Source organism: Hemiscyllium ocellatum, chromosome 9 (assembly GCF_020745735.1).
Source record: "Hemiscyllium ocellatum isolate sHemOce1 chromosome 9, sHemOce1.pat.X.cur, whole genome shotgun sequence".
Lineage (NCBI taxonomy): Eukaryota > Metazoa > Chordata > Chondrichthyes > Orectolobiformes > Hemiscylliidae > Hemiscyllium > Hemiscyllium ocellatum.
Genome location: NC_083409.1, coordinates 42,263,608 through 42,287,347, shown reverse-complemented (window position 1 = coordinate 42,287,347; position 23,740 = coordinate 42,263,608). Strand labels below are relative to the sequence as shown.

General features: G+C 40.4%; 1 protein-coding gene across 4 annotated transcripts in view; it reads left to right on the top strand.

The window, feature by feature from the left end:
• kcnt2 (potassium channel, subfamily T, member 2) overlaps positions 1–23,740 on the top strand; it is a 686,368-nt gene that overhangs the window by 395,589 nt on the left and 267,039 nt on the right. For all 4 annotated transcript variants that reach the window (XM_060829715.1, XM_060829714.1, XM_060829713.1 and 1 more), the window contains 4 exons: positions 119–348; positions 4,093–4,309; positions 10,572–10,677; positions 12,813–12,985. In XM_060829715.1, coding sequence (XP_060685698.1) covers positions 119–348; positions 4,093–4,309; positions 10,572–10,677; positions 12,813–12,985 — 726 coding nt within the window. The remainder of the gene's footprint in view (positions 1–118; positions 349–4,092; positions 4,310–10,571; positions 10,678–12,812; positions 12,986–23,740) is intronic.

Below are 23,740 nucleotides of genomic sequence, written 5' to 3'. Positions count from 1 at the left end.
TCTTTGAAAGGAATCATTTCAAATATGAACAGGACAATGGGATTGCATGTATGGGAAGTTAAATCTATAGGCATAAATCCTGTAATGGTGTTGAATTTCCCTTTATGATTTTCTTTAGGTATGGAGCCTGTCTGATCGGTGTGAAGAGGGAAGAAAACAAAAATATTTTACTTAATCCAGGTCCGCGGTACATCATGAGTTCCACAGACATCTGTTTTTATATCAACATTACCAAGGAAGAAAACTCAGCTTTTATAAAGCAAAATGAACAAAGCATAAATAGTATATCAAATACTATATATCACGGAGCTTCCAGATTACCTGTTCACAGCATCATTGCTAGTATGGGTAAGCATAGCAGTGAGTTGTGATCATTATAGATATAAATTCTGAGCTCCCTTGCTGATTTAGCTTGATAATAAAGAAAGTAGCTGAGTCACCAAATCAGAAAAGTTTGATCGATGGTTTGTGCTCAATGAACTGATCTCCGCTATTATTGAAGTCAAGATATACTGAACTTTAGGAGATTACTTTACTAGGGATCTCTTGTATGTTGCCATCAATGAACGAACAATGATAAGTTGAAAATGAGCTAATTTCTAAGTTATTAGAGTATATCCATTACCTTCATGTCACTAGATGACAGTTTCAAAACTGCTTAAGAGCATATTAAAAGTGAATCTACTGGCTATTAGAAAGGATTTTTCTGGGTAAATTGCCCCATGAATAATATTGATTGTGTGGTATTAAAACATAGAGCTCAGAAGGGCATGGTTTAATGCCACATCTTTGCTAAATTGGTAAGTATGCGATAGGACAGCAGTTGCAATATTACAACTGCTGGACCATGAAATGGAGTTGAAAAACAACTGGGATTTCTTCTCCTGATTACTGTTCAGTGAGCCCTGCTGGAACCATCAGGTATTACCTTTGTTGTCTTCTCTGATACATAATCTGACACGTCAGGTTATAATTGTGAAGGATTGCTGATGCTCAAGGAATGGTAGACTTCCAGACATTACTATCTCCAGTTTAATTAAAGTTACCTTATTGGGATGGTAGAATACACAAACAAATCAATTGCTTATTTAAACAAGCAAAAATCTGTTATTTTGCTTTAGACCAAACATATATCTAAGACTTTGCAGACCGTTTTCTGTCATTGTTGTTAGATTTACAACTACATAAACTTAGCAGGTGTCCACCAGGTGTCAATTGAAATGTAGGAACTTGCGAGTTACAGATCATGGGCACTCAACAGGAGAATTTCTCAGGCTACAATTTCCAACAAGTAGTTACAGGCTGTTGAAGGATACCTACTGGCTATAACTGTGCCACTGAATTTGCTGTTATCATGTTGGTTGGGTTGATTCCTCAACCACAGGGGTTGAGTCTAAGTAGCAAGGTAACTGACTGTACTTTAAGTTACTGTCACTGTCTGCAAAAACAAAGCTACTGTCTAATATAAATGTAACATCAGTTCAAATGAAATAGCCATTCTCTAATCCCAGGAGCATGCATATAGTTTTACATATAAATTGGATTTGTGACATAATATATACAAATTTACTGGAGATAATTCTATGAGAAATTTGAAATAATAAATAACAATTATTAGTAGTGGATCAAAAAGACATTACCTGTTAATTTTTAGGGGATGAGTGTCTCATAAATTGAGCATAACTGAGCAAGTATGGATTAGAAGCCATAACTTTGCATCGCAGCTAATAACGCGTATTTCTGGTGGGAGTCTGTATTTGTGGAGGGTACCCCTTCCACAAACAGCTGGCAGCTTCAATCGCTGATGAGACTAAAATGCCGTGATTTTCCCCCAGATGAATCTTAACTCCAGAGTTAACTTTGAATGGAAAAGAACAGCTAGTAAATAAAGTGTATGCTGTTCAGTCCTTATTTTCAAGGCATTTCACTGTTCAGTTTTGGCTCAGTCATTGTGTTTAAAGTTATGCCACATCAAGGAGCACTGAATGGTCAACCAGATTGTGATGGGAATGTCAGCTTAGCAGGTTTCCATCACTAAGAGAGAGGAGTGAACCAGTCAGATTCTTGTCACTCAGCTTTTTATCAGAACGTTTTTGTAAAAGAATTAACAAACTACTACCATACGACCTTTTAACTTTAATTCTCAGGATTACTAGTCCAACAATGCAATACATTACTATGTCCATAGAATGTAGTGTGAGATTTCAGTGTGTACTTTGAAGCCTGTGAGTGATAAGGACGTTACTATAGTAAGCATTCAAGACCTCTGTGCTAGGAGGAAATTTATCTCAGTGGCACATATACTTGGTGTCTAGTATGAATCTAAAATTGCAATTGGTTATTTTGCCTGACCCTGACCACTGAAGTTAGATTTTTTGAACATTTTTTGGGCATTAATAGATCGAAGCAGTTTGCCTGAGTACACAGCAGCCTTCTCTGGAATACCTGCTCCCTGCTGGTAATTGGCACTAGGTGAAGATCATAGTAACGCACAGATGAAGCACAACTCAAAACAGTCCGATCAAAATTCCTATGATGCCATGTCAACAAATCTCAACTATTCCTTTCAATTGCAGCAAGCAATTTCCTTATCACAGCAGGTGCTCAACTTAATAATATTTATTAGTTTGATCCCTGTTGGGATCAGTGTGTTGATGGTCAGGTTGGGCTAATTACAATGACCTGCCTTATTCCAGATTGGAGATCCACTTGGAAAATGTGTACAGATGCTTCTAAATGTTGCATCAAATAATTGGCTTGCACAATTGGAACAGCGCCTTTGTCTTTAGCTAAATGAAATTACAGTGTTTTGTGTTGCTGTCCTATAATTTATATTTTCTCATCAGAAGAACAATTTTGATGAAAACAATCAGCATTGGAGTGATGCCTATCATTATCAATGCACCAATCAACCAGAAACTTGTGACAAAGAAGTTAGTCTGTGAATTGCCAACACTTGCTGACTGCTTTGCGTCTTTCTGCAGTTAGATTTGCAAAAAAATGGCATTTGACACAACCTCTCCATGAATCAAAGAATCCCTACAGTGTGGAAACAGGCCTTTCGGCCCATCAAGTCCACACCGGCCCTCCGAAGAGTGAACCACCCAGACTCATTCCCCCACCCTATATTTATCGCTGACTAATGCACTAACCTACACATTTCTGAACACTATGGGGCAATTTAGTATGGCCAATCCACCTAACCTGAACATCGTTGGACTGTGGGAGGAAACCGGAGCAAACCCATGCAGACATGGGGAGAACGTGCAAACTCCACACAGACAGTTGCCCGAGACTGAAATCAAACCTGGATCCCTGGTGCTGTGAGGCAACAGTGCTAACCATTGAGCCATTGATTTATACATGAATTGCATTTGCAAATGTAAAAGACAATTAAAGTCCAGCAATTAATGGTGTAAATGTGCTGTCTTGTCCAGAAACTAGATAATTGGATGGAGTCTCATTTTTTTCAGATTGTGCTTTAACAAAATATTTTTGAGTACTTATTTACAAATTTTCTTTCTCCCTCTGACTCCCCCTTTCTCTCTCTCTCACTTTCTCTTAATGCAATATCTCTGTCTCTCAATTTCTCATTCCATACCTAGTTTGATATTTTAAGTTACCGTCATGAATTCACTCTCTTTCTCAGCTCTTCCTTTGATTACTTCACAGTCATTTTAATTCATTGGTTGAGGAAATACATTGTTATTCCATTCTTTATCAGGGTTCTGGATGTCTTGTTGCATTCACTGCACTATTATCGGTAGCATGCTTATGGTATAGTGGAAGTGTACTGCCAGGAAGCCTGGGTTCAAATCCCACCTGCTCCAGAGCTGTGATATTACATCTCTGAATAAGTTGATTAGAAAATATCTACATGTCCAAATAATTTAAAAACTATTGGTATTATCAACTATTAGAACAGAGTGTAAGTACCTCACTTTGGCAAAATCTTGCCTCTTTTTTAGCAATGCGTTACTTGACAAATCTGATTGGTTTTAAGACAACTGCAAGCATTGTGTATCATGCAAAGGCATTGATGATAGTATTAATTTATTTGTCAACTATTTTAATGTCATTTGTTGCTTTCAGGCACAGTAGCCATAGACCTCCAAGACACAAGGTGTAGACCTCCAGCTGGTCCTACCTTGACGCTTCCTTCAGATGGAGCAAAAGAAAACAGAAGGCCCAGCATTGCTCCTGTTCTAGAAGTAGCTGATGTTTCATCAATCCAAGCCTGTGACCTTCTTAGTGACCACTCGGAGGATGAAGCCAATCATTCTGATGAGGAAGTATCATCAGCACCAGAGTAAGTTTCAACAGTTGTGAAATGTGTAATATAGTTTTACTATTTTGAAAATTTTAGAATTAAGAGTTATTTTACATGAGGCTAAAGATGCATTTAAAGGAAATGGTGACCGCTATACCTGAAGACATTTCCATTAAGAATAAGCATGTGATTAACTGATAAGTCCCTTTTTGCAAACTGCAAGTGTTAAACAAAATGAAGGTTCTGTCACTGATTATTTTATGCTTTTCATTTAACTATTCTATTGTCATGTTAATGGAAACAGAAAAATAATCAATCACTCATCACAGAGTCATTCTTTGTGTTAGTTTAATTAAAAGAGTAAAACAAATGTGTTTTCATATCTGACGCAGAGATGACAGCAAATCATTTGATTTCTTTCTATACAGGTTCTGTACAACAGTACAGTTTGTACTTTACAGCTTTTAGACCCACTATCTAACAGTTGCAAAATTAAATACATACAATACATAGTATCCTTGTGGGTGAATTCTCTTAAAGGCAAAGTACACCTACATCAACTCCCTCCTTTACAAAATTAAGGTGTAACAATTTACAACAGCAAGTGAGCCTTTGAGTTTTTACAGCATTTGTGTAATTTGCAGATCTTTCCAGATCTCATGAAGGTGACTTTGGAGGTCCTGTTGATTCCCACAGTCATCAGTAATATTGCCTATCAGTCCTGTTGCATTATCAAGTACTTATTGTCCTGGACTGCAGTTGCTGTCACTGAACCTGCTCATCCCAGCCATGTACTATAGCCAGATTTCGTTCTGCACAGACTGATCTCATACCTCAAGCTGGTTAGAATAATTTAAATCTTTTTGGCATTCCCAGGTTCATTCCTTAACTGCTTCCACCTGATTTTGAAGGTTTGGACTTTAGACCCTGAAGACTTCTAAATCTGTTGTAGTTTTGGTCTTCTGTTGGCCCAGTACGTTTTCTCTTCCATAATCTGCTATAAAAACTGCCCAGTCTCTTCAACATTCTTTTATGTTTTTGTTTCCTTTTCAGTCTGACGCCCTTCCACTTGCTGTATCACTGATTCTTCGGTTTCCTCTCCTGTTCTCCAGTTCCTTCACTGGATTGTTCATATCATTGCTTGTATTTGGCTGGAAATGTGGTGTAGACAGCTTCAGTTGAGGCATTCAAGAGGACATTAGATGATTATTTAAATAGAAACAATATTTCGGGTTATGGGGAATAGGTAGGGGATTGAGATTGAGTCGTAATACTTATCCAGAGAACCACTGCTGACATGAGGGTCTGACTAACCTCCTCCTGCACGGTAGTCATTCTGTGATTCTGTGAATTATTTAAGAAAATCACACATTTGAGTGATTTGCAGCCCCTCGATGTATGTTTTCACCTGATTTTGACATTCTGTAATTTCCTCCAGCGTTGCTTTGAATTCGATTCACAGTTTTCATAACTGCTCTGGCTGAACACTATCTTTCTTATATGCCATTTGCAACAGATCTTCCTGTAAACCTTTTCATTGTATTGACTATATTCAGCATATAAGTCATACTGTGGGTCGTGAAGGGTGTAGTGGTTGTGTCCTTACCTCTGAGTCAGGAAGCTTGGGTGCAAGTGTCACCTGTTCTAGAAGTATGTCATAAAGTCACTGTCCATGTTGATTAGAAAGTATCTATAATTCATCCAGCTTCCATTCTTCTCTTCCAGCCTCTTGTTTACCTTTGTGAGCTGAGTAAAGGTGCCCCTAAAGACGACTTCATCGAAGATTGCTTTCTCAATTTTGGATTTGTCCTGATCTAGTAGTTCAGACTTTTTAATTGAACTTTTGTTTTCTTTCCCCAAGCAAAATGTTGAGGTTTTATTTCAACTCATTCAAAAGAATGTGAAGGGTCCTGCTCTTATACTCAGCCATGCAAGTGTTGCTTGAATAGACTGCTGCAGCTTGTGTTGTGTCTCTGATGTTTAATTGATAACGAGGTCACAGCGTGCTCACACACCTGAACTTGCTGCTCCAACACTGTCTACAATGTCAGACTTCTGTGACATCCAGGACCATTGATTGTACTTGCACTCCAGCACCATTAACCCTGCTCATGGACTTGCTGACATTTTGTTGGCTTTCTCACGGCTTTTAGAAGTTTCAGGAGCTATATATTGGTAGCCAGTTCATGTTCTGAGGACCGATCACTTGGATCTTTGCAAACACTTTGGATGGTGTGATGACGGAGATTAACAGTGTGAGATGTGTTCACCACTTTTTATGGATATGCCAACACCGTAGTATCAGATGTCTTTTATTGCAGCTTAGAGATAGTTCTAGTGCAAATTCTGTTGTGGTCGGTCCACAACTCTATGCTGCTGCACCTACCTCCACTCTAATGCAGTGTCACTATCAATTGCCTTTTCTACGATATGCTGTGAAAAATCGATTGAAAGCTAGGCACTTCCTTGGCATATGCAAAAATTCACACCTTCCACCTGTCATACAATGTTTGTGTGTTCCAGTGATTGTGTCAACCACTTCAATAACCTGTGAGGATCACTTGGTACTTCCATTAATCCTTTGCTAGATCTTCGATGCTAAGTCATCAGCTCGTGTAACAAATCTTCCTAGAACGCTCCCACTCAGTGGATGTGGTCACCAAACCAACAATTCTGACTTTTAACTCTCCATTTGAAAGATCATATAATCTCAAAATGAGATTTCTCTGCACCTAGTCAGTAGTCGTTAGATTCTGTAGGGCTTTTGTCTAAGTGCCACAAATGCTAGATGAAGAGTATGGAAGTTTGATCTGAGTCTGAATTGGTCTTGTAATGTGGTGCATAGTTTTGGGGGATCTTTAAGCTCTTCAGCTGTTAACCCTGACATGTTAAGTCTGTGTAGACCTTCATTCACAATTGCCAAGCAAAGCTCAATGGCTTGCATGCCCAAGTCTAGAAACTGTGGCACTGGCAACTATTTAAACATTTTGTTCACTGTTAGGACGCAAGCTGTGTCCCAATTAAATGAAGGAATTTAGTGGACATTCTGACAGTATGTCTTTGACCTTCCCTTGCCATCTATCTGGCACCCTGTCTGATTGTTTCCTTGCCTTTCACAGATGACTTAAACTGGCATCTCAGGTCCGAAATTGGGCTCCATTAGCATCATGTTTTCTATTGATATCCACTGTGACATATTATTGATAATAGTTTGATGACCTATTGATCTACTTGTCAGAGATTGATTGAGTCCATGAGTCACACAGTGAAGCACTTCATAAGTTTGGAAACAGGCATTGCATCAAATCAGCTGATTTCTGTTTGGGCATCTTGCAGATTAACTGCAAACAGAGTCACAACATTGTGTATACAGCATGAGTTCTTACAGTGAGCTCTCTTGAACATGTGCAACAATCTATTGCATGAGAATTTCCAGTCCTTCCATGCTTTGGACCTATGTAGAAGCAAAGACTGAGTGCTCTGCTGCATCACCAGTTTGCAAGTATCAAAGACACTTGAAAAATCAGTTACATATGCAAGTAAATGTATGGATCTTCAAGTAGAATTGGACATGCTTTGCTTTGTAGAGGTGGGAGCAATATGATTTATAAATATCACTATAATACTTGAGTAATGAAAATTAAATGTTTCTTCTGATTAGTTATGTCCCCTGTGTTTTTTTTTCCATTCAGTTCGACAAATGTACTGCTGGTTTACGCAAACACAAATCTTGGTTAGAATCACAATTTGTTTCCCCATGTTAAATTATAGCTTCTTGTGTCCATGTAGTGATCTCACTCAGAACAGTTTCAGGCTTATAACATTATCATCAATGATATCAAAGCTGTTACAGTCATTAGCTGAAGTGTCAGACATGCTGTGGAGCATTGGTCAGGAAAGCTTTTCCTCTCAGGGAGTCTTGTTTCACGCACAACTAGTGACTTGACTGTGTCTTTACCGTCCCAGTGAACCATTTTCTCCTTTGATGCAGAAGCAAAGGAAAGAACTGTCTGTATGTTTGAAGCAACAAGGGCAGTTTTGGTTTTACTTGAGAGTAGCATTTAATCCTTTATTGCGAAGAAGGAAATGAACAGCTGACTCATGTTTTTTTTTAATTTATTCATTTGTGGGATGTGGATATTGCTGGCTGGTCAGTATTTATTTTCCGTCCCTATTTGCCCTTGAGAAGGTGGTGGTGTGCTGCCTTCTTGAACCACGGTAGTCCCCTGCTATGGGTTGACCGTAGGGCGGCATGGTGGCACAGTGGTTAGCACTGCTGCCTCATAGCGCCAGGGACCTGGGTTCAATTCCCGCCTCAGGCGACTGACTGTGTGGAGTTTGCATGTTCTCCCTGTGTCAGCGTGGGTTTCCTCCGGGTGCTCCGGTTTCCTCCCACAGTCCAAAGATGTGCGGGCCAGGTGAATTGGCCATGCTAAATTGCCCATAGTGTTAGGTAAGGGGTATATGTAGGGGTATGGGTTGGTTGCGCTTCGGCGGGTCGGTGTGGACTTGTTGGGCCGAAGGGCCTGTTTCCACACTGTAAGTAATCTAATCTAATCTAACAATGCACTTAGGGAGGGAATTTCAGGATTTTGACCCGGTGACAGTGAAGGAACAGCGATGTATTTCCAAGTCAGGATGGTGAGTGACTTTGGAAAGTGGTCATGGGTTTGGTGAATTTCTGCAGTGTACCTTGTAGATGTTACACACTGCTGCTACTGAGCGCAGTGGTGGAGGAAGTGGAAACTTGTTGGTGTAGTGCCAATCAGGCAGGTTGCTTCGTTCTGAATGGTGTCAAGCCTCTTGAGCATCATTATTAATGGTGCCATTTTTGTCCCTGCAACATTTTAAAATTTACACTTCCTTCTCTCTCAAGTTCACATTGAACTATCTGTTCATCAGTATTAATCACGGCCTAGATTTTACAACCAAAATAATGTTGAGTTTAATAAGAATGAGGTAATCAATGTGTGAATCGCTCAACAACTTATGGGAAGACATATGGTGAATCTTCACTGAGACTGTTGGACAATGTATATTACTCTGCTGTTAATCTTGGCAAAACAATTTCCGAATGAACTTTTAATTCAGCATTTTCAAATCCATTGCTTATTAAACCAACCGCACAAAGTTAATGATGATTCTTAACTGTGTACAGAGCTTTTTAATGGCAAGTTTTTAATTTCTGCATGTCACTCCAGAGATTTTTTGAAGTTTTAAATGCCTTTTTTCTTAATGTCCCTTTCTGTTTCCTCTTTTTCCTCTTTATTGATTTTTTTCTCTTCTTGTAGCTTGTTTGACTCTAATTCCCTCTTTCCTTCTCTGATGTTCTGGTTCCATTTTCAACTCTAAAATCATATTGGTTAAGGAGATGGGCAATTGCGTCCCATCACTTACCATTTTCCCAGAATGCCTTGTTGCCTTCCTGGCAAACAAAGCAGTTTGCAAACCTGCATCGATGTCTCCCTATTGCGTAATCTGACTCTTCTCATTTCATTTCTCTGACAAAGTGCTTCGATTGTATTCCATGAACTAGAATCCTAGAACTTTACAGTACCAAAGAAGGTCATTGCATTCAGTACGAGCCATTTTCAAGCCATTCTGATTCAACTCCCTAACCATGCATATTAGTCAGCCTGCAGTACGCATTCACTTGCCTTTCAGCAGTGACTGTGGAAATTGATTCCACTGCCTTTCAAGCAGTGCACTCCAGATCTTCATAACCCCCTGTGTGAAGGAACATCTTCTCCTTTCCCTCCTAGTTATTTTACGAGTTATTTCAAAGCTGTCACTGCGAGTAACTGACCCACTTCCCAGGTGATACCATTTCCCCCCAACTTGCTGCATCATTATCCCCCATTAATTTAAACTCCTATGCTAGGTCTGTCTTTAACCTTTCTTGATTTAAAGAGAACAATCTCAGTTTCTTCAGTCCACATATCTGAACTCCAAATCCCTGTTTTCAACCTGGGAAACATCATCTATAGCCTCCCAATGGCTTGACATCCTCAATTTTAAAAAAACTTATTAATTAACTCGAACAACCATACTCAAAACAAGTTCCACATGTTTTTACTGTGAAGTCTACCATAAGCATCTTATTTCTAATATATATTTCAAGTATCAGTATTTTGCTATACGTATAAAGCTGAAACAATAAAGTTTGGAGATGAAAGGGAGCCCTATTTTGTTTATTCACTCCCACTTTGCACATGAACACACACTTCTCGGAAAAGTAATGATGTGCTTAAAACTGTTTTCGATTCCCAGTTTTAAAATGACTTGACTTGATTTGTTTTAGGTATGTTAAAGGATATCCTCCAAATTCGCCTTATATTGGAAGCTCTCCAACCTTATGTCACCTACTGCAGGAGAAAGTCCCATTTTGCTGTCTTAGATTAGATAAGGTATGGCATCAAGTCTTGTTTTTCAACTCTGCTAAACAATTGTGGAGCATATTTCTTTCCTGAATTGAGAAGGAGGAACATTTTTCTTAAAAAAACATTGTCAGTGCAGTGATTTGCAAAGTCATAAGCACCTGCCTATTTGAAAGTCAAAAACACAACTTTCCGTCATAATTTTATCCACCATTGCTACAACGTTGCAGTAGGTAAAAATACCATAGATCATAGCGAAAAGGCAGACTGGAGTATAAGATTACTTTTTTATTCCAAAACTCTTATTTGGCATAAGTATCTACTCCAACAGTCCATAGAAACTGTGTCTGGCCTTGACAATTGGTACAATAATACATTATCTTCTGGTTTCAGAAGTTGCTGTAATACAGTGATCTCTGAGGTCCACTTAGAAGACACAGAATTAAGAAGCAAGTTCAGAGGGAGGGGGTCAACACCCCCATTCCTGCTAAAAATTGCTCTGCTTGCACTAGGAGTCAGCCTTAATTTCCCACCTCAACAATCCACGTTTCTTTCACCTTATCAGTGGACATGTGAGATAAAGCAGAAGGTTCTGACCACATTGTACCTGCGAGTTTAATGTATGCCCATGGTGGATAGAAAACAGGAATGGCTCCACCATCAAAAAGAGTGGAGTTGGTATAAAGCTAAAAGTTCTAGATTTTGTGAACTTATCAAAGAACAGTGGTGCAGGGTGAAAATACTGGTGCAAAAATGGAAGGAGGAATCGACCCTGAAGAAAGGGCCCAAGAACAAATACACCAAAAGAGCAAAGTCATGCCACTGCTCTGCTCTCTATTGAATGATTTCCTGAAAGTTAGCAGAATGTTTATATTGTCACCAGCAACAAATACCACAGCAACATCTGTAGGAACGAATAACTGCAGATGCTTGAATCTGTATTCTAAACAAAAAAAGCTGTGGATCAGAGCAGGTGAAGCAGCAGCCAAGGAGAGACAGCAAGATAGCATTTTGAGTCTAGAGCTGAAGTGAAGGGTGAAGGGGGCAGAATCTGGTTGGTATAGTCACTTTATCGGATGACAAAGCTGAGTATTATGATAGAATACTGATTCCTCAGGGACTACAAGCAAAGGCTTCGGTGCTAATGTGTGCAGTTTCCAGTGATTTGTTAGCAGGCAGCTGCATGAACACATTCTGTGATATCAACAACATGGGTGGAATCCCTTTTCGATAAATTTTGATTTTAAAGGTGCCCATTTACAATTAATTGATTCAATGCAACAATCACAGTTTGAAACCCTGGTGTTTATTTGAAATGATGACCACCTCCACCAATGCCAGTAGTTCATATTTTATACACAGTGTTACACAATCCTGTAATCTGGAGGTTCAAGGCCTCAAAGGCAATTTATACACCACAACCTACAGTAATATTTTATTGCCTCCAACCCTATTTGAAAACTTTAAACTTTATTGGATTCTCATATTAAAAACACACCCTCTCTAAGAAATGGAATTAAGTAATTTTAAAGCAATTGTAGTATGATCAGGTGTGTGGTGTTGGTCAAAAGTAGGCCAAACCTTTATTAAGAATAGCTACACCCAAGAAATGGTAAGAGAGGATGTCTCTTTAACTGTACACAATTTTCCGTCTGATCTGACATGCTCCTTCCCCACATGGTCAGCTCTTATTTGGAATAAGATAAACCTTTACTCCCCAACCATCTCTTCTACTTGTGTAATTAAACATACAAAACAGTTCAATAATTTGTGACAATTTTTCAAAATTTGTGTACCACTATTTTGAGAAGCATTCCAATGGAAGATAAATGAAGATCTCTCATGGTTCCTTATGCTAACAATGGGCTGTCTAGTTTTAATCTCTCAAATAACTCCCAATTACACATAGTTTGCCTGATGGTCAAATCTTGGACAGATACGAACAGTTCTCACTAACTACTAACACGTGTAGGCATTTTCTTTTCGTCATCCTGTAATATTTTTTATATTTTAAAAAGATGAACTCAATGAAAATATTTTCTTTGAAAGGAAGAATCAAGTTGGCATCCATATTAATGGATGAAATTGAATTTGACTTTAAGCATGTTCAAGTATCTACTTGTTTGAAAATTGAAGTGAGTAAATTTCATTCTTCTGCTCCGCAGGGGTGTCAACATAACTACAATGAAGATGCAAAAGCGTATGGTTTCAGGAACAAGCTAATCATTGTTTCAGCAGAAACAGCTGGAAATGGATTGTACAATTTTATTGTTCCTCTTAGAGCTTACTACAGACCAAAGAAAGAGTTAAATCCCATAATATTGCTTCTGGATAATCCGTAAGTCCTTTCTTGTTGTTTTATGGTTTGCCAATACTCATCCATACTTTCATCACGTAAAACGGGTTTCTTCAAGTCTGTGTAAAATATAATGGGCTTGCAAAAGCAGTGAGAGCAACAGCCTTTACTCATATTGCCGGTTTGTAAAACAAAATCTCCCATTTTGTTTTCACAGCTGGTTATCAAATAAAATTTGACAGTTTTCCACAAGCAAGTTTGAACAAAAATGATCAAAAGCATAATCAAAGTGATAGGTATTAAGGAACACCTTCATGGAAGAGAGCAAGAGATAGAGAGAGTGGCTTAGGAAAAGAGGATAAGAATGTAAGTCACTAATACTGGAATAAATCACATTGAAAATGCACAAGAGGCGATAGGTTCTAGAAGCACTGAGATCTACATGGTTGGGAGAGACAATACAGAGAGATGAGATCATGGAAGGATTTTGAAACAAGGATAACTTTCAAATGGATGCGCTGTTTGATTGGGAACAAATGTAGATCAGTGTGTGGGCACGGGAGAGGGGTGGCGGGGGAGGGGTGCGATGTGGTTAACAAAATTTGGTGCAATTTAGAACACAGGCAGCCAAATACTTTATGTCAATGGAAGAAGAAAGATTAGACAAAAGAATATTGGGACAGTTAAGTACAAAGTTAGCAAAAATATGGACGAGGATTACAGCAGGAGTTTGCAAAACTGTTCAGTCACTTATATATGCATAATTGTTGTTCATATCTTTTCATTCGTTTGGTTGGAGTGTGACCAGCATTTCATTGTCCAAATGCAAAAGTAAAATACTGCAGATGCTGGATAAAACCAGAAAATGCTGGAATTTCTCAGGAGGTACGACAGTGCCTATGGACAGAAACACCATGGACATTTCAGGTCAATAACCCAAATACTATCATCTGAAACCATTCAATGGTTTCTATCTTCACAGATACTGCTTAACTTGGCGAGCATTTCAGGCATTTTCTGTTTTTATTTATTGCCCATTCCTAATTATCCTTGAGAAGGTAATGATAATTGAGCAGTGCAGGCCATGTGGTGTAGATACACTAACATCTTGTAGGCTATAGAGTTCTAGGACTTTGACCTAATGACAGCGAAGACGCAGCAATATTTTTTCAAGTCAGCATGGTGACTGACTTTCAATTGGTGTTGCTTCCTTTGCATTTATTGCTTTTGTTCTCCTGGGTGTGTTTGGAAGGCTTAGCTGAAGGACCCATGATGAATTAGCTTCTTGTAGCTGGGGCAGACTGCAGCTTCTGTATTCTGATGTTGAAATATTGAATGTTTGAGGCGAAGGATGTGTTGCGAATTAAATATTTGCTTTGTTCTGGGTGATCTCTCGAGTGTTAGAACTGCACTCATCCAGGCATCTGGAGTCTTTGTGACTTGTAGATGGCAACAGGTTTCCTAACTTAGGATGTGTTACTTGCACAGAATTGAGAAGTTTTGAAATGCTTTTGGAGCCACATTATTTATGTTTCTGGTTAGTTTTAAATCCCAAGGATGTTTGATGCTGGGCGATTCAGCAATGGTGCTGCGATGTTCAATCAACTCCTTCCTGTTGGAGATGGTCATTACTTGTCAGTTTTATTGAGCCAATGTGACATGTATTACTTTAGATGTTGACAGCTTGTTTATTGAGTTGGAAACATGATGAAAACTGGCACTCAGTGAAACATAACTCATGAGCCATTCCAGCCTGAGATAATTTTGGAATCTGAAGAATAAATTTAGCATGATTTGTTTTGTGAAATCCCCTATCCAAGGTATACTGTGCATACTATGGAGATTAAATGCAATTTCTAGGAATTACAGTGATCTTCGAGGCCCAGATGTTTTACTGGTGTGCTAGGGGTACCAAACAGGTCTCTGTTGCTCTGGTAATTGTCTGGCTCCCATGCGGAACTGTCTGGCCATGAGGAAATTCACAATTCTTTCTCTGAACCCTGGAAAATCATCTCTACTTGCCAACCCAAAAAAAAGTTCCTCATTGGGTACTTTGTTGGCAGATTCCAGTGGTCCCAGTATTAGAGCCGTCTCCATCCCATTCCCCAACCAAATTAATCTCGGCCCTGGCTTCATTTCTAGAAACCAGAGATGCAGTTCATGGAACAACTGCAGAAAATACTACATTGGTTTTGAGTGTTTGTCTACTTACAGAGTACTTATGAAAACAACTTTTCTTGAGTAATGTAACTTGGTCGAGCTGTTCTGACAGACAATTGCCAATTTTAAACTAAAGTAAATGTTTAGGTAAAGCATGCATACATAAATTCCTATTGATACAAACAACTGATTGTTTAATCTTCCAGTTGTAATGAGGTTAAATTTTCTATGTTGAATTAAATTGGTCTTTAACAAAACAATGAAAATGAGAATTATGTTTTTACTCTGTTTTGGGGAAGGATTCATTTTGAATTTTTCTTTCCTGCTGTTTTTTTTAACAGTCCACAGGATATGCCATTCCCCATCTAAATGTGTATGTAGGTGACCTTGGATGCTGATGTCTTCTGCATTTGATTCTCAAGTATTCAAAAGAAAGGCCAACTTGTAATTTTACTTTCCCACCTTTTGGGAATCACCACTATCTTGCAGGACAATGTAGTGAGGTTGAATAATGCAGTATCAGGGATAATGGTCTCAAACCTGTCTTCAGTCTTAAGTGTAGAGGACGGCTTTGAAGTAAGAAAGTCCTGCACCACTATGTACAGCCCCCACACTTACACCACGCTTATTTTTGACAAGCAACATTTTTGGCAATTTTCCGTGAGCATTGCCTTCACTGACAATGTTATTTCTGAAGGAACCACTTATCCCAGGCATGCCGATGATTTTGAGTAAATCAATAAGCTTTCCACACTTCTTTAAAATGCAATAACTTTAATTACCAAATCCTTTCTACTTAACCATTTTAAAAGCTTTGCTCATTTCAGTCAAATCGAAAGGTTTATTAAATGTCTTTGTGTTTGTACTGTTCACCTCGCATGTCGGAACTGAGGACTTAAGTACTGCAGTGTGTTCAGATTTTGCCACAGAATATGGTGAAATTAGGACTCTGTGATGGGACAACATTTATATACTCATTGTAGCAGCTCAAGTTGATTCCTCTGTCTCGGATGAAAATGATTTTTTTAAACATAGGGATAGGACAGAGCTAGAAAATGCTGCTATTAATGTAATCTTGGACCTTGCCTGGAGTGTCAGGGAAATTGTTTTTATTCTGTACTCCTATTGTCCTGTTCACACACTATAGCAGTAAAATCATCTCAACACCAACAAGCCTACTTTGTAATCCTGCTTATCTACTCTGATCCAACCAGCCCTCTCTTTACTGCATGCGTTTCTCCAATTCACACACTGCAGATAACTAATCAGTGCACAGCACCCAGCATGGCTTCTGAGGAAAATGTCACAAGCCTCAATTTTTGATTATATATTCCATTCACTTTCTCAACTGCTGGAGTGGTGGGGGGAAGCGTGGAGAAAACAGATTATTTTAATATTAAATCAAAAAGTCACATTGTTGGAAGAGGTTTCTTTAATCTTGACTGAAAGGGGGCACCAACCATTTCAAAACCTGAGCAGCCCTGTTAACAGCGTGTGATACAGGACCAGTTTTCACTATTGACATCACATAGATTGGCCCTCAAGCTTCTTGTCAGTAAGGAATTTCAGTCATCTGACGCTTAGAGGGGACTGATGCTATCACTGAGCAGGCCAGACATAAGAAAAGCTTTACAATTGACTGGAATAAGGTATTCTCATAGATAGCAAAGTAGGAAATTTATAATAGAAAACAACAAGAAATATAAATAACATTTAAACCATTACACAGGGAGCAAAATAACAAAAACTGTAACATATTTATCAAATCACTGGAAACAAATAAAAGAAGGAAAGGCAAAACGATGTGTTCTTCACCTGCAGTGCTAACTTTCCTCTGAGACCCCATATTCGCAAAACTAGTTTTGCTGACCCAGTTTTTCTTCACCGGTGGTGACTACGTAAGCCATTGAAAAGCTCGTTCCACCCTGTCTGATCAAAGACTAACTTTTTTAGCTGTCTTCAGAGTGGGAATGGTAAATCATTAGCTATGTTTGTGCGGTGACGGTGCAGATTTCTGTGCAGATTTCATCAGTTAGCACTGCAGCTGCACACCCCGTGGAGATGTCTGTGTGGACATCAGAAGTTATAGCCAGGAATATTGCATGGTAATTGTGACGAACACTGACTACCTCACCTCTATTTGAGAAATCCACATTGGGCCTGGTCTCTTGCCTTGCCACCTGAAACAGTTTTGTGCAAATACGTCTAGATTTGTCACCCTTTTATCAGAAGTTTATTTTTAAAATTGTGAAGCTATTAGAAAATTGGCTAGATTTTTTTATTTTAAAAAAATTGATGAATCCTATCATTTCTGAAACCAAAATACGATGAAATGATATTTACAGTACTCGGGCAAAGAAACCCATAGATCTCTATTCGCCTTCATTTCTTCAGCAAACAGGCGACAATCGCCATCTGCTGACAATAGTTAATATTGCATGACGACCAGCACAGAAACACAAATCCAAACCTGTTGGAAATCCTGTTATAATGGTAAACAACCAAAGCATTTTGTTCTGCCACGTGTCAAATTCATTGTTGAGTATCCACTGAAATTTTCAAATAGCCAGCAAAGTGAAGGAGGGTCATTTTCATTAGAAAACATCTGGTTACAAAATAATTAACTGATTGAGTAAAATCAGCAGGAGACTTTATGTTCACCATTTGGGTAGTGCATTTAGGACTGGGCTGAGGAGGAGAAACTTCCTCACCCAGGGGGTAGTTGTGCTGCGGAATTCTCTGCCATAAAAAGCAGCTGAGGCCAAAGTATTGACAGTTTCCAAGAAGGAGCTAGATATGGTTCTTAAGGCCTAAGGGACGATAAAGAATTGAATTGAATTGAGTTGAGTTGAATTGAATTTATTGTCATGTGTACCAAGGCACAGTGAAAAGCTTTGTCTTGCGAGCAATACAGGCAGATCACAGAGTTAAGTAGCATAGATAGTAAATAATAGGTAAACAGCGGCTCAAACAAAAACACAGGTACAGGCGGATGCTTAGAGTTTGTGAGTCTATTTAGTATTCTAACAACAATAGGGTAGTAACTGTTTCGAAACTGGCTGGTGTGTGTGTTCAGGGCTTCTGTACCTTTTCCCTGATGGTAGAGATAGATGGTAAAGGATGTTCAGATCAAATGTATAGTGAGAAATCAGTAACAAGGGATTAAGTAGAAGGTCAGCCATGATCATCATGAATGGTGAAGCAGATTCGAAGGGCTGAATGGCCTATGCTGCTCCTATTTTCTATGTTTCAGCTTATTTTCCAAAATAAACTCAAGCCATGACTCAATCCAGTCATTTGCTGGTTATGAATTTGGGTTTAACGTGGTTAGTTTGTCGAGTTAGTTTTGTCTCATTGCTCCTTGAGTGGCCTGAGCATGTTATTTTAAGAGGTGCTGACTCCCATTGCACCATATCGACAGCATCTGTAGCCAGGTAGCAATAGCTCTTCCTTCTGAACAGAACTGGGTACTCCTGTCTTTAGCACCTCTCTTTTGTAAGAGTCCTTTGCTTTGACTGTTATAACTTACGTTTGAATAATGTAACATTTACAAGAAAAACAGCGCCCCGTTCTCTTATTTAAAGAAACGAGCCCCCTACAGATCTCCCACCTAAACTGTGGCAGGGAGCTAGAAGGATGCACCCCCAAGCCCTCAGAGAAGAGCCAGCTGTTTGTGTCACTAATGTATGTGTTTTGCTGGGCTCACACTGTGCAATGTCTGGAGTTGGGAGGTCCCTAGAGAATTTCAGGACTGGGTGCCTGCTACTACTCTTAACAAAGACCCTCTCAACTTTCTGTTCAATACCAAATATCTTTGATTCACCGCTTGCCCTTTTATAGACAAGTTCCAGCAAAAATCGATTCCCATGAAAAATAAAGCCTGTTTTTTTTGTCTACTCCTTCCCTGACCAGAAGCCAGTTTGATACCTTGGCTGGCGTAGGGGTTAACAGTGTATGGTGCCATTGAAACTGGGACAAATCTTGGTTGACAGGGGACTCTGAGGTCCAAAGAATGCCCACAAAACAGGCAGCCCCACCCCAGAGTCCACTGGGAGGCCACTAGGGTTCACCTGCAATCTCCTCAGAAACTTCTCAGTTGAATTAAATGGCTTAATTGGGCTCCAGGAAGGTGGCATGGTAATATGAAGACAACAGACCTGTCACCAGGCACCACCTCATGCCAAGCACCAAGGACTGCAGATGCTGGAGAGTCAGAATTGAAAAGTGTGGCGCTGGAAAAGCACAGCAGGTCAGGCAGCATCCGAGGAGCAGGAGAGTCGATGTTTCAGGCAGAAACCTTTCATCAGGAATGTGATTATGAACTGCTTATGTCCGAAGTGTGACAGATACTGCCTCAACTGCTGTGCTTTTCCAGCGCCACACATTTCGACTCTTAGTACCACCAAGCCCATTCCCAGAGGGAAGATTCTTGATCAGTAGGGAATCAAGAATTATGGGGAAAGGGACAGGAAATTTAACATGAGGAATATCAGATCAGGCCTGGTCCCATTGAATGGTAGAACAGGCTTGAGGGGCTGAACAGCCTACTTCTATTCCTATTTTTTGTGTTTTTATAAGGCCGATAACACTCAGCCTTATAGGTGCTGAGCCGGTTTCTGCTTACCCGGTTCAGATAATGACTACAGACTCCAGCTCTCCCACTCTTAAATCTCCTCCAATTGTAGACTCCATCTCTTCTGTGCTCATTACTCCAACTCCTCTAATCACAGATTCCCTTCCACTAGCTCTTGCTGCTCCTCCAGAAACAGAATTTCTAATTGGAGGAGCAGCGAGGGCAGGTGGGACACAAGCTATCATTGGGCGAGCTAGAGTGGTTGCCTTTCAGGGGGCTTTTGGCTGGGCCGTTATCGATTGTTCAACATCTAGTGGGAGGTCAGGGAGAAGAGTCTAAAAGTGAAAGAACAGGACGTTCTGCCAGCAATGAGGCTGGTACAGGGTTTGTTGTTTCCAACTCTGCTCTCAAAAGATCAATTTTTACTTGACTCTGAAGGAGTTTTGTCTAAAACCCTGATTACTAATCTGTTTGTGATTTGGTGTTGCTAGCCCTGAGGAATTTTCCTTGATGTGAATCACTTCCTCTGTTTCACCCATATTTGTGGTGGTCCCTCCGCACTTTTGAATGTGTCTGAAAGCCACAAGATTGAGCGCACCCTGGTCTAGGTTTTCCTGCTGCTCTGCCTTTTGCCGGTTGATGGACGGTTTTGCTTATGGCCTTTTCTCTGCTTTTCCTGGAGTTTCCCCTGAAGTTGCACGGACTGCAGCAACTCTGTTGCTGGGTGCTTCCTCAAGCTGCTTCAGGACCCGGTCACTAATGAAACCAAGTGTGCTTGGCATTTTCGACAGTGCTGGTGGTGGGGTTGGGAACTAATCTAACATGAGAAGTGTGCATCTTTATTTTAAACTATTTTTCCCTTAGACTATGCCAAATGCATACATTATAAACTCAGCATGAACTCCAATCTGCCACTGCTTCTGTCCTCATCGTAATGTAGTCATACTTTTGCCAATGCCATAGATTCCATGGACCTCTTGCGACGTTAATCCATTAGTCTACAACATGACAATGACTTTTTATCTTAACCTGCCTGCCACCCTCTCCTCATTCCTGATGAAGGGCTTATGCCCGAAACATCGAATTTCCTATTCCTTGGATGCTGCCTGACCTGCTGTGCTTTAACCAGCAACGCATTTTCAACTGACAATGACTTAGTCTACTTGAGCCCTCAGTGATACAGGGGCACCTGGTGATGGAAGAGGCCTCCGCTCCCTGTCCACTTGGACCCAAACTCTGATCCTCTTTAGCAGGCTACTCTGTTGTTCCGAGAAAGAATTGTTAATGGAGGAGCTGCACCCAGCCTCTGACAGTAGGGGCAGTGGCAGTGCCAAAGCCTCTAGTATGGGCAAAGTTTTATTTGTTGGAGTGTGGGGACTGAACCGTCAAGGGGCGGAAAGGATGAGGGGAGGTATCTGGGTGTGGTAAGAGAGGAAGTTTAAATGAAGGAGAGTTAGATGGGGGCTGAGGGAAGTACAGAACAAGTGTGGGTGGATGGGGAGAGAAGCAGGGATTAAATGGGGAAGGATGACGTGAGTGAGACAGAAGGAATTTCTTCATATGCTGGTGAAATAATAAACCGGAATGTCCCATTTTTAAAGCAGGTGTTTTAAAAGTCACAACTTGTGACTCCACTGCTTCAAAGGGATTAAATGTAGCCAAGTTCAAATGTCCTTCCCAGTCTACTATAGGCAGGTCACCACTACTAGGAGGTGGACTTGCTGTCAGTTAATAGCCAGTCTTCCTCTATCTACAAATAGGTTAGACACAATGAGCTGAACCTTGAACCAGGACCTTGGGCACTTTTCAACCCTACACAGCATCCGTTAAAATTATTTCACTGTCAAAATTTATAAGTGCTGGAAAGTTCATGAGATGTTCATCTGCCATTGGTGCTAGCCTGTTGGAGGTTTATAAGTAGGTTTCCAGCAGAGTAGCACTGGTGGAATGTGAGCAGCTTGGAGGCAACTCCCTCGTGTGTTGCTGCACTGGCGATTTTGACTGGCAGTTTTCATTTCATGGTGTCTTCCTCTCCACTGACTGCCACTTCTGCTGTTCTTCCTCTTCCAGAACAGGGCAGCATGGTGGCTCAGTGGTTAGCACTACTGCTTCACAGCACTGGGGACCTGGGTTCGATTCCAACCTCAGGTGACTGTCTGCATGGAGTTTGCACATTTTCCCTGTGTCTGCGTGGGTTTCTTCCAGGTGCTTAGGTTTCCACCCACACTTCCAAGATTGCTCATAGTGTGCAGGCTAGGTGACATTTAGCCCACATTAGGAGGGCTTGCTGTCATCATCATTCAGGAAAGTTCTCTCAGTGGGTTGGCTGGGGGTGCCTTCATAAGGGGTGCCATATGATTCACAGAGACCCCCCACCTCCAGCGACAATCTCAAAACTAGTGCCGGTTGAACATGCCCAGACCAAATTCCTCATAGCAACCCCTCCCCGCCAAATCTCACCATGATCTCCAAGCCTAACTCCATCCTGTCCTCAATCTGTGTCAGTCAGATTCTTGTTCTCAGCCTGCCAGTAACGCAATGCAGAAGTGCATTGATTCTTTAACTTGTTGAATCGTTTTGTCCCTTTCGTTCACCCTCAGTGGTTGTGCTCCTGATGAAATAAGTGGGCCCACTTCCTCAGTCGTACAGTTTGTGGATTCCTCCTTTCTTCCCATGACCTCTGTTACTGTCATTGAGGATTCTTTCTGGGAAGACAAGGAAATGAAACTCTGCCTCGGAACTTGTCTTTTGAATCACCTCAGCATCTACCATCAGACTTAAAACTAGCATAACTGTTCTGTCCCAACCGTTCTGGGTTACACTCTCAATTATACTCGTTCAAGGTTCATTGATTAAATCAAAAGGAATATACTGCTCATTGGCATTCGGATTGCTGGTGTTTTCTTGATAAGGTTGCTAATTCTTGTACTGAAAATGTGTTGCTGGAAAAGCGCAGCAGGTCAGGCAGCATCCAAGGAGCAAGAGATTCGACGTTCAGGAATAAAGAAGGGCTCATGCCCGAAACGTCGAATCTCCTGCTCCTTGGATGCTGCCTGACCTGCTGCGCTTTTCCAGCAACACATTTTCAGCTCTGATCTCCAACATCTGCAGTCCTCACTTCTTACTAATTCTTGCCGTCTGACCTCTCTTTACTGTTGACAGCAGTGGAAAATATTTCTGCTAATCCAGCATAGTCACAGATTTCTAACTTGCTTACAGTTTGAAACAAATTTCTTAATTGAATATTGCTAAAATTAATTTATATTCTTGGCTCCACCGTGAATCTCGGGAACCCTATGAAATCTCCGAGCAGTTATCCTTTGACTGGTTTCTCACGACTGATGACTCTTTGACCTACGTTCCTTGACCAATTATTCTGTAATCATCTGTTCCTGGACCAGGGGCAACCGATGCAATTTATAACCGTCCTGGAGGGATTTGTGCTCCAATTCCAACTCCAGCGAGTTCTGAGCACCTTCTTGCTTCTGTGTGCCAAGTCTGAAATGCCTTTACCATTAACCGTGGATTCTGGCTGATTGAATGTAACCACGAGGTGTTCTTCTGTAGGGATCTCAAGTGATCAGCTCTTGTAGTTGCTGACTGTCAGCCTTCTTAAAGTCATGCCTGAAGAAATCCTCACACCTCCACCGCTGCCAAATAGCGGAGGTCATTAAGTGGAGCCATATCGCTGCTCACCATGTTACATGAGCAATCTATCCTATTGTTCTTTATGTTCTATGCACTACCTATCCTATTTTCTGACTATAAGGTAGTTTTTCCATGGTTGAAGTCTACACACCTGCTTTCCCCTACCAGACTAGACTTTCCCCTGCTCTGGAAGGGGAAATGAGAGAAATAGTCAACAAATGAGGAGAAAAGGGCCTCCTGCCTTAAGGAAGGTGTAGTTTACAGCATGATAACAGTTATGTAAAAGTTGCACAAACTTGATGTATATTGTCACAGAGATTATGAGAAAGGCACAGACATTGAGTCTCACTCCTTTGAGATCTTTGGCTGTTCTGCCACCAATTCCATTTGGCATTATCATAGTGGGTGGTATTTAA